Genomic DNA, 12,838 nt, shown 5'->3' with positions numbered 1-12,838 from the left:
AAATCCATCGTACACACTGCACATTACCTTACCAGTTTACTTCTCTGCATGCGTGCGTAATCGAGAAGTAAAGAATTCTTCTCCCTCTCAAACTGAACCTATCTGGAACCCGCCAACATTCACGGACAAGGAGCAGAATAATCCAATCCAACCCAAGCCGAAGCAGAGCGAGAGCGGAATAGTCCACCCTGCACCAAACTCTGCACCATCAGCCAGAGCAAAAGCAGAGTGTGCTCGGCCCGGATTGGTTGGTCTCTGCTCCGTCGCGCCACGCCCCTTCTCCAAGCCCACATCGATCCATCCGTCGCCGTCGCGGCCATTCATTCCAAGCCGTCGATCCCAGCGATCCATCCCCACCACCTTTATAAACGCCGCTCTCTCCCTCCTCCCTCCATTATCCCCCACCACCACCCGCCTCCTCTCCCCTCTCCGCGAAGCTTCCCTCCCGATTCTGTCGTTTCCCTCCACTCGCCGCGGCGCGCCGGAGAGCGGACACGCTGCAAGCACGTAGCGGGGGCGGCAATGGAGGAGAGAGTTATCATCCCCCGGCTCCGAGAACCGCGGGACCAGGCCACCGATGTAGCCCCGGCGGTTTCGTGTTCGTCGGGGGAGGAGTCCACGGACGGGGACTCGGAGCCCGGCTTCGAGTTCGAGTTCCCGTCGCTGCTCGGCAGGGACCACGGCTCCCCCGCGCCCGCCGACGACCTCTTCGCCGACGGCCGCATCCGCCCCGCCGCCTTCTACCCCGTATTCGGCCGCCGCCCGTCAGCGCGAGCGAGTTCAGCGGGGGACGTCGACGGCCTCGGCCTCGCCCCGGCGCCGACGGAGCGGAGGACGAGGGGGCAGCTCGGACGGCTTTTCCTCGAGGAGACCCGCGCGTGGAACAGCTCCTCGTCGAGCAGTAGTACCGGGTCGACGGCGTCCACGTCGTCGTCCGCGGCCACCACTGACGACGGGGACGGCGACGGTGGCCTCGAGGGCGCCGCGCCGGAGAGCTACTGCGTGTGGGCGCCCGGCGGCGGCGGCAAGCCGTCGGAGTCGCCGCGGCCGCCGCGGGGCGGGAAGAGCGGGTCCACGGGGTCGTCCGTGGCGCGGTGGCGCCGCATCAGCGACCTCGTCGTCGGCCGCAGCCAGAGCGACGGCAAGGAGAAGTTCCTCTTCCTCCCCGTCAACCCGCCGACGCAGCAGGAGCCCAAGCCCAAACCCAGGCCGAGGGCGCCGAACGCGGCAGCCGGCGGCACCAAGAAGAAGGTCAGCGAGATCGGAACGGTGGCCGCCGCCCACCGGATGGCCTACGGCGCCAAGGCCGGCGTTGGCGTCGCCGCCAACGGCGCCACGCCGCGGCGCACGTTCCTGCCGTACCGCGAGGAGCTGGTGGGGTTCTTCGCCAACGTGAACGGCATCAGCCGGAGCCACGCGCACCCCTACTGATCAACGACCGACCACGACGACGCCGGCGGTCGGCCGCGCGCGCTCCACAAAAATTATCAAGTCGGCGATTCGAATTCGATTCGTGTTTGAACTTTGAAGCTTGGATTTTGAGCTGGTGATCATCAGTGGGTAGGTAGTATTGTGATTAATCAATTGATTAGTTAGTTAAGCAGTCCATGGAAAAATTAAAGATTGGCATGGGGTGTGAACAGTGGTGTGAAACGCGGTGGACATCGCCGACCGCCGCCGATCACCGGCGATGGAGGTGAGGTGTGAACGGCGATCATTTTTTTTCTCCTTTTTTTTTCCTATACTACAACAGAGTTTGTACGTACATTCCTGAGAGCTCTCAATACTTGGGGTGGCCATGAATCCATGAGAGCGATAAAACCAGTGACGGCTGCGTCAGTGATAAAGTGCGCTTGTGACTGTGTACGCGTAATCCCTGCTAGTACTACGTGTGGTTGGACGATACTTGGCTTTCCTCGTGTAATCGATTCGATGAGAGGCTCGACGGCGGCGACGCACCACACACATCCACTTCGTTGGTTCACGGGAAAAAGACGACATGGCACCACTTTACGGGAAGGGAGCGCGATCAACGGCGACGTGTGCCCATGGTGGCGATCCCCGGCCAGCCAAGGCAGCCAGCCACGCCCGCACGGCGACGCCAAGTGGCCGGACGACGCAGGCGCGGCCGTGGATATACAAAGAGTAAATAGATGGATGTGGCTAGGTCTCAGTAGAAGTCTTAATCAAGTGATATAGTATGTAAAAAGAAAAAGAAAAACTGAAAATAAATTTTTTATATGAATCTTCATGCAAAATCAAAGGAAGATAGAATCGACTGAGACATAACAAAGTCTCAGTCAAGCGAGACTTAGCAAAACTGTAAACAGATTGTAAACACGAGATACACGTCAGAAGCATGCGATGCCGTAGAGGAAACCAGTTTGAAAAAAATCCTCAAAAGCAACGCACATTCGTACGCAAAAACACAAGGAGATGTGCACCTCCGAGCAGACGACCACCCTTCGTACTATGTGACGGCCTAATTAATGCAATAATGAAATAAAAGAACATGGGCACCGTACGTCAACGGTAGCTAGAGATTGATTTGATGTAATCGATGGCCGGCACACTTGCAAATTAGTGTGGCTTTCATGTCAATCTTCCCCACAATCATAGCAGCGCTAATGATGCGCGCACATGTAGTACCAGCTACATTATTTTGCGTCACAAACAAGTGCTTCAAGGACAAAGAGGGCCTTTGCTTGCATAACAAAAGAGCACGTGTAGTGACAAGTGGAACCAACATTGTGTTTTTTGGTTTGGTTCCACAAATGTCACTCCAATCTAATTTTAATTTTGGGTCCCTAAACTAGAGAGAGAGAGAGAGAGAGAGAGCCTACATTGTAATCGGTGTTTCTCAAACAAAAAAAAAGTTGACATGCATTTTCTGTTATTAGATTGAGATTAGGTATGCTGCTTAGATGCATTCAATTCAATACGATATCAGATCCACAAGGTTTCACTAGCACATCACACCAAACCACACACACTAGACAACAAGCGTCTGATGAAGCTCGACCTGGTGGAGTCTCGGTGTGTTGAAGTGGCAAGGGGATGCTAAAATATATCCACTACACATTCACAATTTTAGGTGGATCCAATGGCGGAGCCATCTCCCGGCGACCCTGGGCAGCTGTCCAGGCTCTGCCCAGTAACTCTCATTTAATTATAGAAGAAGTTGGAGAATTGATCATTAGTTTTAGTGGGCACACATACATGAATCACATCCCTTTGTATTTTGCCTCAGCTCCATTGATTGACTAGCTCCGCGATTGGGTGGATCAACTAGCTTGTTGACTCAGTAAGAAAACCACCGGCATTGTCTTCATCTTCTTCGTATAACCCAATTGATTGGTGCAAGCTTGAGCCATCATTCCTCTTCTAGCCAGCCTTGAGATCGGTCACAAGTTGTGTCCGCTTTGGCTTGCCATTCAATATCACCAACAATGGCTAAAACCAAATGGCTCCTTATCTATTTCTTGACACATAATGACGGCCACCACTGTCTAGCTAACACAAAATGTATGGCAATGAGAATGCAAAACAAAACATGCATATGCAAATGATGACAAGACAAAATAATTTAGCTTACATGAGTTGCCACTTCCATCACACTTTGAGGGCGGTCAACCACTTGTGAATAGTAGACACGTACTTGTTCACTTCCCCTTAAATGACCCCCATCGATGTTGGAGAGATGTCACATTGCGGTTGGTGACGATAGGATGCGGCTCCACTTATTGCCTTTTGTTCATGATACTCCTTCCAACTCTTCTCCCAATTTGTGTTCCCTTTTTTCCCCGTGCAACATATGAGATCCATTGTTGTGGCCAACCACGGTAACCAATAAGATATCCCGAAATGTTGAGAATGTCGGACCTCTTGCCATTGCCGTCTTTGGCTTCTTTTTGTTCTTGCTCGGATTGGGATTTGATGATGCCCCAACTTCAAATGAAGGGCAAGTTGGATCTCCTAACACATAGTCCATTTGGGTCGGTTCATGACTATCATTGATCATGTCCGACATGATAGACTCATTAAATTGTCATGATTTTACAATCGTGGATGCATGTCTCAATCCGCCTAACGGTATTTGCAAAACATTGGCCATGGCATATGCAAAGTTGATCGGAGAGGAGCAAAAAGAACATACCGAGTCTTGTTCTTTCATTCCGTCGAACAGGTTGTGGGCAACCCGGGCGCCGCCGGTGCCCGTGCTTGTCCGTGCCCAAACGAGTTGTGGCGACTGACAGACGTCCATCGGCGACATCTGCGTTGGCGGAAAGCTCCCCGGAATGCCCCAACCATCTGTCGGATTCCCCACTCTTCCAACCTGGTCCGACGACGCGATCCTTGTCGACGGCTGGATGGACAGGGTGCGGGGTCCCGGGCCGGCGGGCGGGAGGGGCGGGGCGGATAGCTGCTCCTCGAAGTCCGCATCCGCTTCCCTCTCCCGCTGCCTCCATCGTCGGGCCCTCTAGGCGATGTTCTTCGGCTTGCATGATGTACCCGAGGACGGGACACCGACGGCCGCCGCCTCCGCCGCGTTGGTGTGGGATGGGCAGGACGACATCTAGGGTGGCGGATGAGGGCCGACGACGACGAGGGCTCGGAGGCGGGAGTTGGTGGAGGGACACAGAGAACGGCGAAGGGTTTGATGGATGTGGTGCAATTATGGTGGGGTCAGGGTGTCGGGTTTTTCTTCGGCGGGGTCATGGTGGGCTCGTGGCGGACGAGCCAGAGCTTTCCCGTGTCCCCCCTATATTTAAGGGTTTAATGTGCGGGTCGGGTTTTTCCTTTTACATGCCACCGACCGAGCCGTCCGCCCTTAAGGGTTTAAGACGCACGACCGTAGATGATCTAAGAAACATGGACCATGGCACCAACGGACATAACCTTCTATCTCATCTCAGCTAGAATAGAAACATGGGTACGTCCATGCCTGGACTCGAGCCCTCGACCATTTTCATTTAGATGGACGCACAAGCTTTGCGCCGTCCTTTTCATCCATCCATATAGATGGGCGCCACCGCCAGGCGCCAGCGATAGTTCATGGGTACGTGCTGTTTTGATCAGTGTACGTCGGCGTCCGGGCTAAAAGATATTAACAAATTAGTAAGCGAATTGACTTAGACATTTTATGTCTTATTTTATTTCTCTGCATTGGAGTGCCACTGCGACCAAGAAGAGAGGAAAGCGATGGGTAGGTCTAGATGGATTTCACGCATGCATGGTTTCTTCTACTAGGGCTAGGATGATTAGCCCGAAGCTGGCTGGCTGGCAAGCTGCTGCCTGCTCTGCTAGTGATACCTGACGTTAGTTTGGCTGGGTGTAGTACCTAACCTAACCTAGCTGGCTTCACCAGCGTGCCTGATGGAGTTGTAATCATCAATCAGTCGGCCAATTAGCTAGCCAGTGTCCCTACGATAAACTAAATGCGCATCGTCTTGGTGCGTGCATTATTCCCGTTGATTTACGAGAGCATGACGCGAGTCAAATGCATGCATGCACGCACGCACCTTCGTCTTCTTCTACGTAATACACTGTGCAGCAGCAAGCCTCTGCATATACTACTATACGTTGGCTAAGACTGTTGGAATTTTGGCTTGTTTAATTATAATACTCCCTCTGTTTTTATTTAGTCCGCATATTAGATTTGATTTGCAAAATTTAACCAAATTTAGTGAAAATAATAGAAATATTTACCATCACAAATTTATATAATGTGAAAGTAGATTCAATAATGAATCTAATGATATTATTGTTACTGTATATGTTAATATTTTTATATCTCTAAACTTTATCAAAGTTTACAAAGCTTACTGCAGTAGGTTAGGCTGCCTATTGGTTCAGGTTACGGTCGTTATAAAATGCAGACAGCGACGACGTTCAGAGAACACGCACGAGGGTCTGACACACTTTGCGACGGCTAGGAGAAGTTCCTCTTCCTCCCCGTCAACCCGCCCAAGCAGCAGGAGCCCAAGCCCAAACCCAGCCCGAACCCGGCAGCCTGCGGCACCAAGAAGAAGGGCAGCGAGATCGGCACGGTGGCCACCGCCCACCGGATGGCCTACGGCGCCAAGGCCGGCGCTGGCTCGCTGCCGCCACGCCGCGGCGCACCTTCCTGCCGTACCGCGAGGAGCTGGTGGGGTTCTTCGCCAACGTCAACGGCATCAGCCGGAGCCACGCGCACCCCTACGGATCAACGACCGACCACGACGCCGGCCGGTCGGCTGCGCGTGCGCCGGCGAGATTATTATAAATCGGCGATTGAAATTCCATTCGTGTTTGAACGTTGAAGCTTGGATTTTTGTGAGCCGGTGATCATCAGCAGGTAGGTAGGTTAATACTCCTACTAGTATTGTGATTAATAGGTTAGTTAAACTTGATGAGAAATTAAAGATTGATGTGGGGTGTGAACAGTGGTGTGAAATCGCGGTGCACATCGCCGACCGTCGCGCGTCGCCGGCGATCGAGCCATCGAGGTGAGGTGTGAACGGCAGCGTGTGGTGGCGAGTGAGGACACATCTTTCTTTCTGCATTATTCATTCATTCTTCTTCTTCCTGCAACAGAGTTTGTACGTACGTAGAGTATTACAGTACATTCCTGGTAGCCATTAATCCGTGAGAGCGATCTGTTGCTGCACAGTTTCCATAAAGTACACCGTGACTGTACGCTTTAATTGCTGCTAGTACGTGTGGTTGGACGAGCACTTGGCTTTCGTCGTGTAATCGACTCGATCGACGGCGTCCTTCAATACTGTAGGCGCAACGGGCGGCGGCGACGCACCACACACACGTCCTCTTGTTGGTTCACGGGGAAAAGACGACAGGGCACCACTTTACGGGAAGGGAGCGCGATCGACGGCGACGTGTGCCCACGGTGGCGATCCCCGGCCGGCCAAGGCAGCCAGCCACGCCCGCACGGCGGCGCCAAGTGGCCGGACGACATACACGCACGCGCGGCCGTGGATATACAAAGAGTAAGTTAAACACGGGATGCACACCAGAAACATGCGATGCCGTAGAGGAAACCAGTTTGGAAAGATCCTCAAAAGCAACGTACATTAGTACTCACTACGCAAAACACAAGAAGATGTGTAGTACCAGCGCACCTCCGAGCAGACGATCACCGTTCGTACTACGCGATGGCCTAATCTATACTTCTATATTACTATTATAAACAAGAAAACATCCTCAAAGGTGAACGAAAACTCTGCCATCCACTGAATCGGCACGAAAAGGGGAGCCAACGTGTCCCGTCAAAATAAAAAACTACAATCACGCAACAAACTCCCCCGCGATACCTAATCCTCGCCGGCCCTCCTTGCGCCCGCCCGCCCGCTCCCCCCCTCCTGCCCCACCGCCACCCTCCCTGGACGCCCGCCGCACATCAGCAGCCGCTCTTCCTGACGCGGTGACGCCCGCATCTTGCTTCCCTCCTTGCCGCCCCTTGCCACCTGCTCCGCACGGCCCTGCTGCGCATCTCTCTTCCTCGCCCGGCTCCGGCAAGGTCTCCTGCTCTCCACCATGGAGAGGGCTTGTTGATTGCGGCAAGAACACATACCACACTACTAGTACCAGTGATTGATAGGGATTCCTCAGGATCTGTTCTGTCGGGCTATTGGTGAGATTTGGCCTCCCGCGCCGCCATGTGCCGCCGCCTCCACGACCACAAGAACCGGGGATGGATTCCAAGTCTATCCCATTGATGGGTAAGGCTGGTCATAGCGGGGAGTAACATATACTAGTATCATGCATATGATACTAGTGTATAATACTACATCCATACTGCATAGTATCATAAAATAGTATCATAGGTGGTCTCATTTATTGTCATGCATGACACATAGTAGCATAACATTTATTATGTTACGGTATCTACCTATGTTACTATGACTCTCTCTTTCTTTTTTAATTTCCTGCCACATAAGCATGTTTGCGAGTCCCAAGTATATGATACTAGTTATGTTATCCCTATTATGGCCAGCCTAAGTAACTTGTCAGCATCTTGGTTGACCTGTGTAGCTGCCCAATTTAGTTCTGAATACCCGAGCCTCTTCATGGGTTCAGGCGGCATCTTCGTGGATGAGGACACGAGGGCTCCATCTAGAATTCTAGACCAAACTGCCAACGGCATGAGCCAAAACGAATTTCCGCTGACCAAGTTTCTTTGTGCTACTCCATGTCATGTATTGAGTCACAAATAAATCCAGGTGAATGTATATGCTACTGTTTCTCCTCGAAGAAAAAAACAAACAATTTATCCTGATGAATGGATGTATATCTGTGGTGGATGATCTGTGTCTTTCTATTGCAGGTCATAATATGCATCCACACAATTCAAATTCATGTTCTGGACTAACCATGTATTAATTGCATAGTTACTTTTTTTGTTTTACTTCTACCCACACCCAAACTGAGTTCTACAGTCAATATCTGATTCTGGTACAGGCTTCCGATGACAGTTACAACAATTCTAGAGCATATATCGTCCTCAATCCTCCTGATTTTCCTACCATCATTTCCATAGTATTCGAGTTGTAAAGCCTTGGCCTGTGGTAATTAATATTGGTTCCTAAGCTTGAAAAGTGTATTTGGCTAAATAGTACTTGATTCTATCATGTTTGTGTAGGCTGAATTGTTTTTGCTGGAAAAATATCATTACATGTATCATTTTAGTATGGTAATTATATCTTAGGGTATGAGAAATAAATGTACTAAATTATTTTTTCCGTGTAGGCTACTATGATTTAGAGGAGGTAATTGTTTCTGATGAAGAGTTAAATCTAGGCACCATGGATTGCGAACTGTTACCGTGAACTGGAGAAGTGATTATCTTTTTCTATATTGTAACTAAAATGCAGGCTTTAACTAAACATTTTGTTATGTCCGCCAATCGGCTGGTTCATTTAGTCTCATTTGTATCCACATAACCATCAGATAAAATATTTGGAAATATCGAATAAAGAGAATCAACATCACAGTTCCGAGGAGCTTCATTTCTCAAACTTTCTGGAGCAGACCATCTTGATCATTTTTGAAGGATGGGTGCTGGACTTGGCACATTGCCCTGAGAGGATCACTCGCAATAAATGTTGGTTTCTGATGGAATTATGTATCTGTATTATGCACCCCTGCCAATTTTGATTCTTGTTCTCTGGTAATCTACAGAGTGTAAGGTCTAACTGTGTCTGGCCATAATGGCGGGACGAATCCCTCATTTTCTGTTGTATTTGTTTTTCTCCGGGTTTCTTTGAAAGAGTAGTTGTTAGCCTTGGCTAAACCAATAGAATCTAGGCAACTATGAAGCATGTGGATGCGTTACATTTTTCCTGAATTAGTCCTTTGAATTTGAAGCCCTTCGGAATTTTGCACTGCTCCTAGCCCATTGGCCATGGCATTGTCTGTATTATCTGTCTTCTCTGCTACAGCTCTCCGCGGGCGCCAGCACACATTGAGTTTTATCCGCACGTACTGACAGGAGAGGAGAGTGGTGCTGCGGGGTGAGGAAATTTATGACAAAGGGAAGGCAAGGAGAGAGGCAGCCCTGATGGTCGAGCGGAGGTGTGGCGTTATTGCATATACATGACATGGGATGAGGTGGGGAGGGGCGAAAATGCGTTGGAGCACCTGGCGACTACGCTCACTGTAATCTGCTCATTCAATTGCCTCGGGATTCCATCCGCTATATTAGTTTTGTGCGTGTTGGATGATTTTTGCCGTGTATAGCTCTCTAGCGGTTTTCATATTAAATGATGCATATTGTCATTCCTGTTCTGACTTCTGACATGGCGTGCATGCATCCTACTCAACTACTAACGCCCAACAACCAGAGCTTCAATTCAATGCACCACGCTCCTCAATCTCCCACATTTTTTTCTCCATGGAAAATGGTTGCTTAATGCGCATTCTTTTTTTCTAGTACAATAAATCAAGAGTTCAAAGCTCCCTGCGGTGAACTGAACTCTTGATTTATAGTGGAAAAAGCTTTTTCATTTTCGTTGTGTGACACCTGGTGCATAAAGTTAGTAAAAAAACAGATGCACACTTTGTTCCAAACATTTTCACTGCTGATTCCATCAATCATCCGATGGGGAGATGGTGCGTTTAAAAGTGTGTGTAGTAACTCGGGCGCACACTTTGTGGCATCGGAGTGACTTTGTTGGCCTATCTATCTTTGACACGCAAAGCATTAATGAACTAGGAGTAACTTGTATTTAGAAATTGCATGCATGCATGTGGGACCCTTAACGCGGAACTTTACCATGCACGTACGTTGGCCTGACATGCAACTCAACTCCATGTCCCATTTTGGAGAAACAGTTGTGTACTCCATGATTTTTCATCGACCTATGTTGATTCGTTGAAGAAAGCTTAGTTGTCCAGGCAAAGCATTTCTCAAATTAACATACCGTTTGATTAACTACTACGAGTGACAAAAAAAATACACAGTAATATGCTGAGCAGAATTCTTTTTATGCATTCATTACGAAGATACATAGTATCACTTCTCTGATCTTGAATTGCAACAGGCTAATTGTGAGATTCAATGACATCATTTCACGCTTTCGTTGCATGGGAAGCTGTTAACCTCGTCACCTTGTTTCTCTCCTACTGACTTACGTCCGCACACGCCATACCAAGAATCTCCATTTAAAACCACGCTCCACATTTCGTTGAACATAGTTGACACATGGGGTCGGTCTCTCCAAATCCTTCTTCCAACGTGTACTAAACTGGTGCCTGAAAGAGAATTACAACTTCTCGTCATTGTTACCGAATCAAACTTAAAATAACTAACAACAGAGAGATGAATCAACAAGTGACTTGAAAAGATATATGCTTCGTTTGTGATTAAGGTACGCGACGGCTATGCACATAATAAAATTATTACTGTATGAGAGACTTGCTGTAGATGCGTTATGAGAGTCTTGCTAATAATAAATGACTTCCAGGAAGTTCATAAATGAATCAGGCGCTCGATTCTGCACGGACATGTGCAACCTGCCTGGAATTAAATGTGTATGGACACTTGGACAGATTGAAACTGTACATATATACTCACGTCTGCTGTATTGAGACATTGAAAATCATTCCGGTTAAACTTGCACTGATCCTCAAACACAAGCCAACTGGCTAAGAGCATCTCCAGCCGAGCCCCAAACACGCCCTCCCCAACCGTGCCTATGTCTGCATAGGAGGTAAACTAATGACCAGTGTCAACAACCTAGGAATTTTCGGTTTACTATAGAAAAATAAGATGAACGTATATAATCATATTACAGTTGATTTTTCCGCGTTTCTCAGTGCTGTATCTGTGTCCGAACTATATTTTTCTATTTCACTATTTAAAGCATACGTAAGCATTTATACTTGTGCATCTAATAATCGGACGTGTACTGAAGAAACTTACCGTCGAACCCAGCCGCTGTTTTCCCTTTCCACAGCAATAAGATTTGGAGTCCTTGATTTCGACCCATGCTCTGCATCTAGAACTGTCGAACCCAGCCATTAGAAGAATCGAGCTCGTCCGCTTCAGCAACTGTCGAAAGCTGGCGCCCCTCTTTGACGGTCATCTGAGCTATCCCGACTGCGCACTCATCGGCTCTTATATCTTGATTCGATCTACAAAGGGACAGAAGAAAAATCAAGATAAACAGATCTGCAACTAGTAAAGCGGTCTGTTTTATCAATCATTTCAAAACCAAATGAACTTACACGGATTCGACGCAGGGTGGTCGCTGCACCAGCCGATCTACTGAACTGCTCATCTCCTTCCGCCGAAGAAGGACAGCAGTTCAAGATTATTGATAATCAGCGGCCTCAAAGGACTACTACGAAATCTGAAATCCACTTCTACTGTGAGGAATTTGTTTGTGCGTCAATCACTAGCAGCTGGCGAGAGGAGAATAGTTTTTCAGATCTGGATATGGAGTGCTTGCGTGCAAGTAGGGGACTGCACAGGTAGGTGATGGTGGAGGGAATTAATTACATCGGGCTGGTTTCCTGTACCTGTGCCTCACAGACTGCATACAATAAATGACCACGAACATGTATATACTGTTACATCTTACGACATGGTTGCCGTATTCACCGCATGTAATGATTTTCAGCAAAATGGCACGGATCCCAAGCCTGCATGCGGGCGGCGGCGATTTCGGATGGGGGAGTCGCCGAGTGCTCCACCTGCAAGCTTACTAGTCAATGCAATAGAAAAACATGGGCACCGTAGGTCAACGGTAGCTAGAGACTGATTTGAAGCAATCGATGGCCAGCCCACTTGCAAATTAGTGTGGCTTTCATCTCAATCTTCCCCACAATCATAGCAGCGCTGATGATGCGCACATGTAGTACCAGCTACTATATTATTTTGCGTGACAAACAAGTGCTTCAAGGACAGGGAGGGCCTTTGCTTGCATAACAAAAGAGCACGTGTAGTGACAAGTGGAACCAACATTGTGTTTTTGGTTTGGTTCCACAAATGTCACTCGAATCTTATCTTCCTTTTGGGTCCCTAAACTATTGTGTGTGTGTGTGCGCGCGCGTGCGTCTATATTGTAATCAGTGTTTCTCAAACAAAATATTTTTGACATGCCTTAGATTGAGATTAGGTAAGCTGCTTACCTGTATTCAATTCAATACGGTATCAAATCCACAAGATTTCACTAGCACAACACACTAGACAAGAAGCCTCTGATGAGTCCTGACCTGGTGGAGTCTCGGTATGTTCAAGTGGGAAGGGGGGGCTAAAATATATCCACAACACATTCAAAATTTTAGGTGGATTAACTAGCTTGTTGACTCAGTAATAAAACCACCACCATTGTCTTCA

The 12,838-nt window shown here is 48.7% G+C and overlaps 1 protein-coding gene and 1 long non-coding RNA gene across 2 annotated transcripts; one reads left to right on the top strand and one right to left on the bottom strand.

Annotated features, from left to right (window-relative positions):
- Window positions 1-377: 377 nt before the first annotated feature.
- On the top strand, window positions 378-1,767 carry LOC125530724. Its single transcript, XM_048695126.1, has one exon. The coding sequence runs from the start codon at window positions 523-525 to the stop codon at window positions 1,429-1,431; it is 909 nt and encodes a 302-aa protein (XP_048551083.1). The 5' UTR covers window positions 378-522; the 3' UTR covers window positions 1,432-1,767.
- Window positions 1,768-10,440: 8,673 nt separating this feature from the next.
- On the bottom strand, window positions 10,441-12,143 carry LOC125539595. The gene is made up of 4 exons (XR_007296904.1): window positions 11,725-12,143; window positions 11,420-11,631; window positions 11,072-11,196; window positions 10,441-10,749 (listed from the first exon to the last, which is right to left on the bottom strand). It is a non-coding gene; the product is annotated as an uncharacterized LOC125539595 (long non-coding RNA).
- Between the last annotated feature and the right edge of the window lie 695 nt (window positions 12,144-12,838).

The sequence above is a fragment of the Triticum urartu genome, chromosome 1, assembly GCF_003073215.2.
Source record: "Triticum urartu cultivar G1812 chromosome 1, Tu2.1, whole genome shotgun sequence".
In the NCBI taxonomy this organism is placed as follows: domain Eukaryota; kingdom Viridiplantae; phylum Streptophyta; class Magnoliopsida; order Poales; family Poaceae; genus Triticum; species Triticum urartu.
Note: the sequence above shows the minus strand (reverse complement) of the source record. Positions and strands in the feature narration are given on the sequence as shown.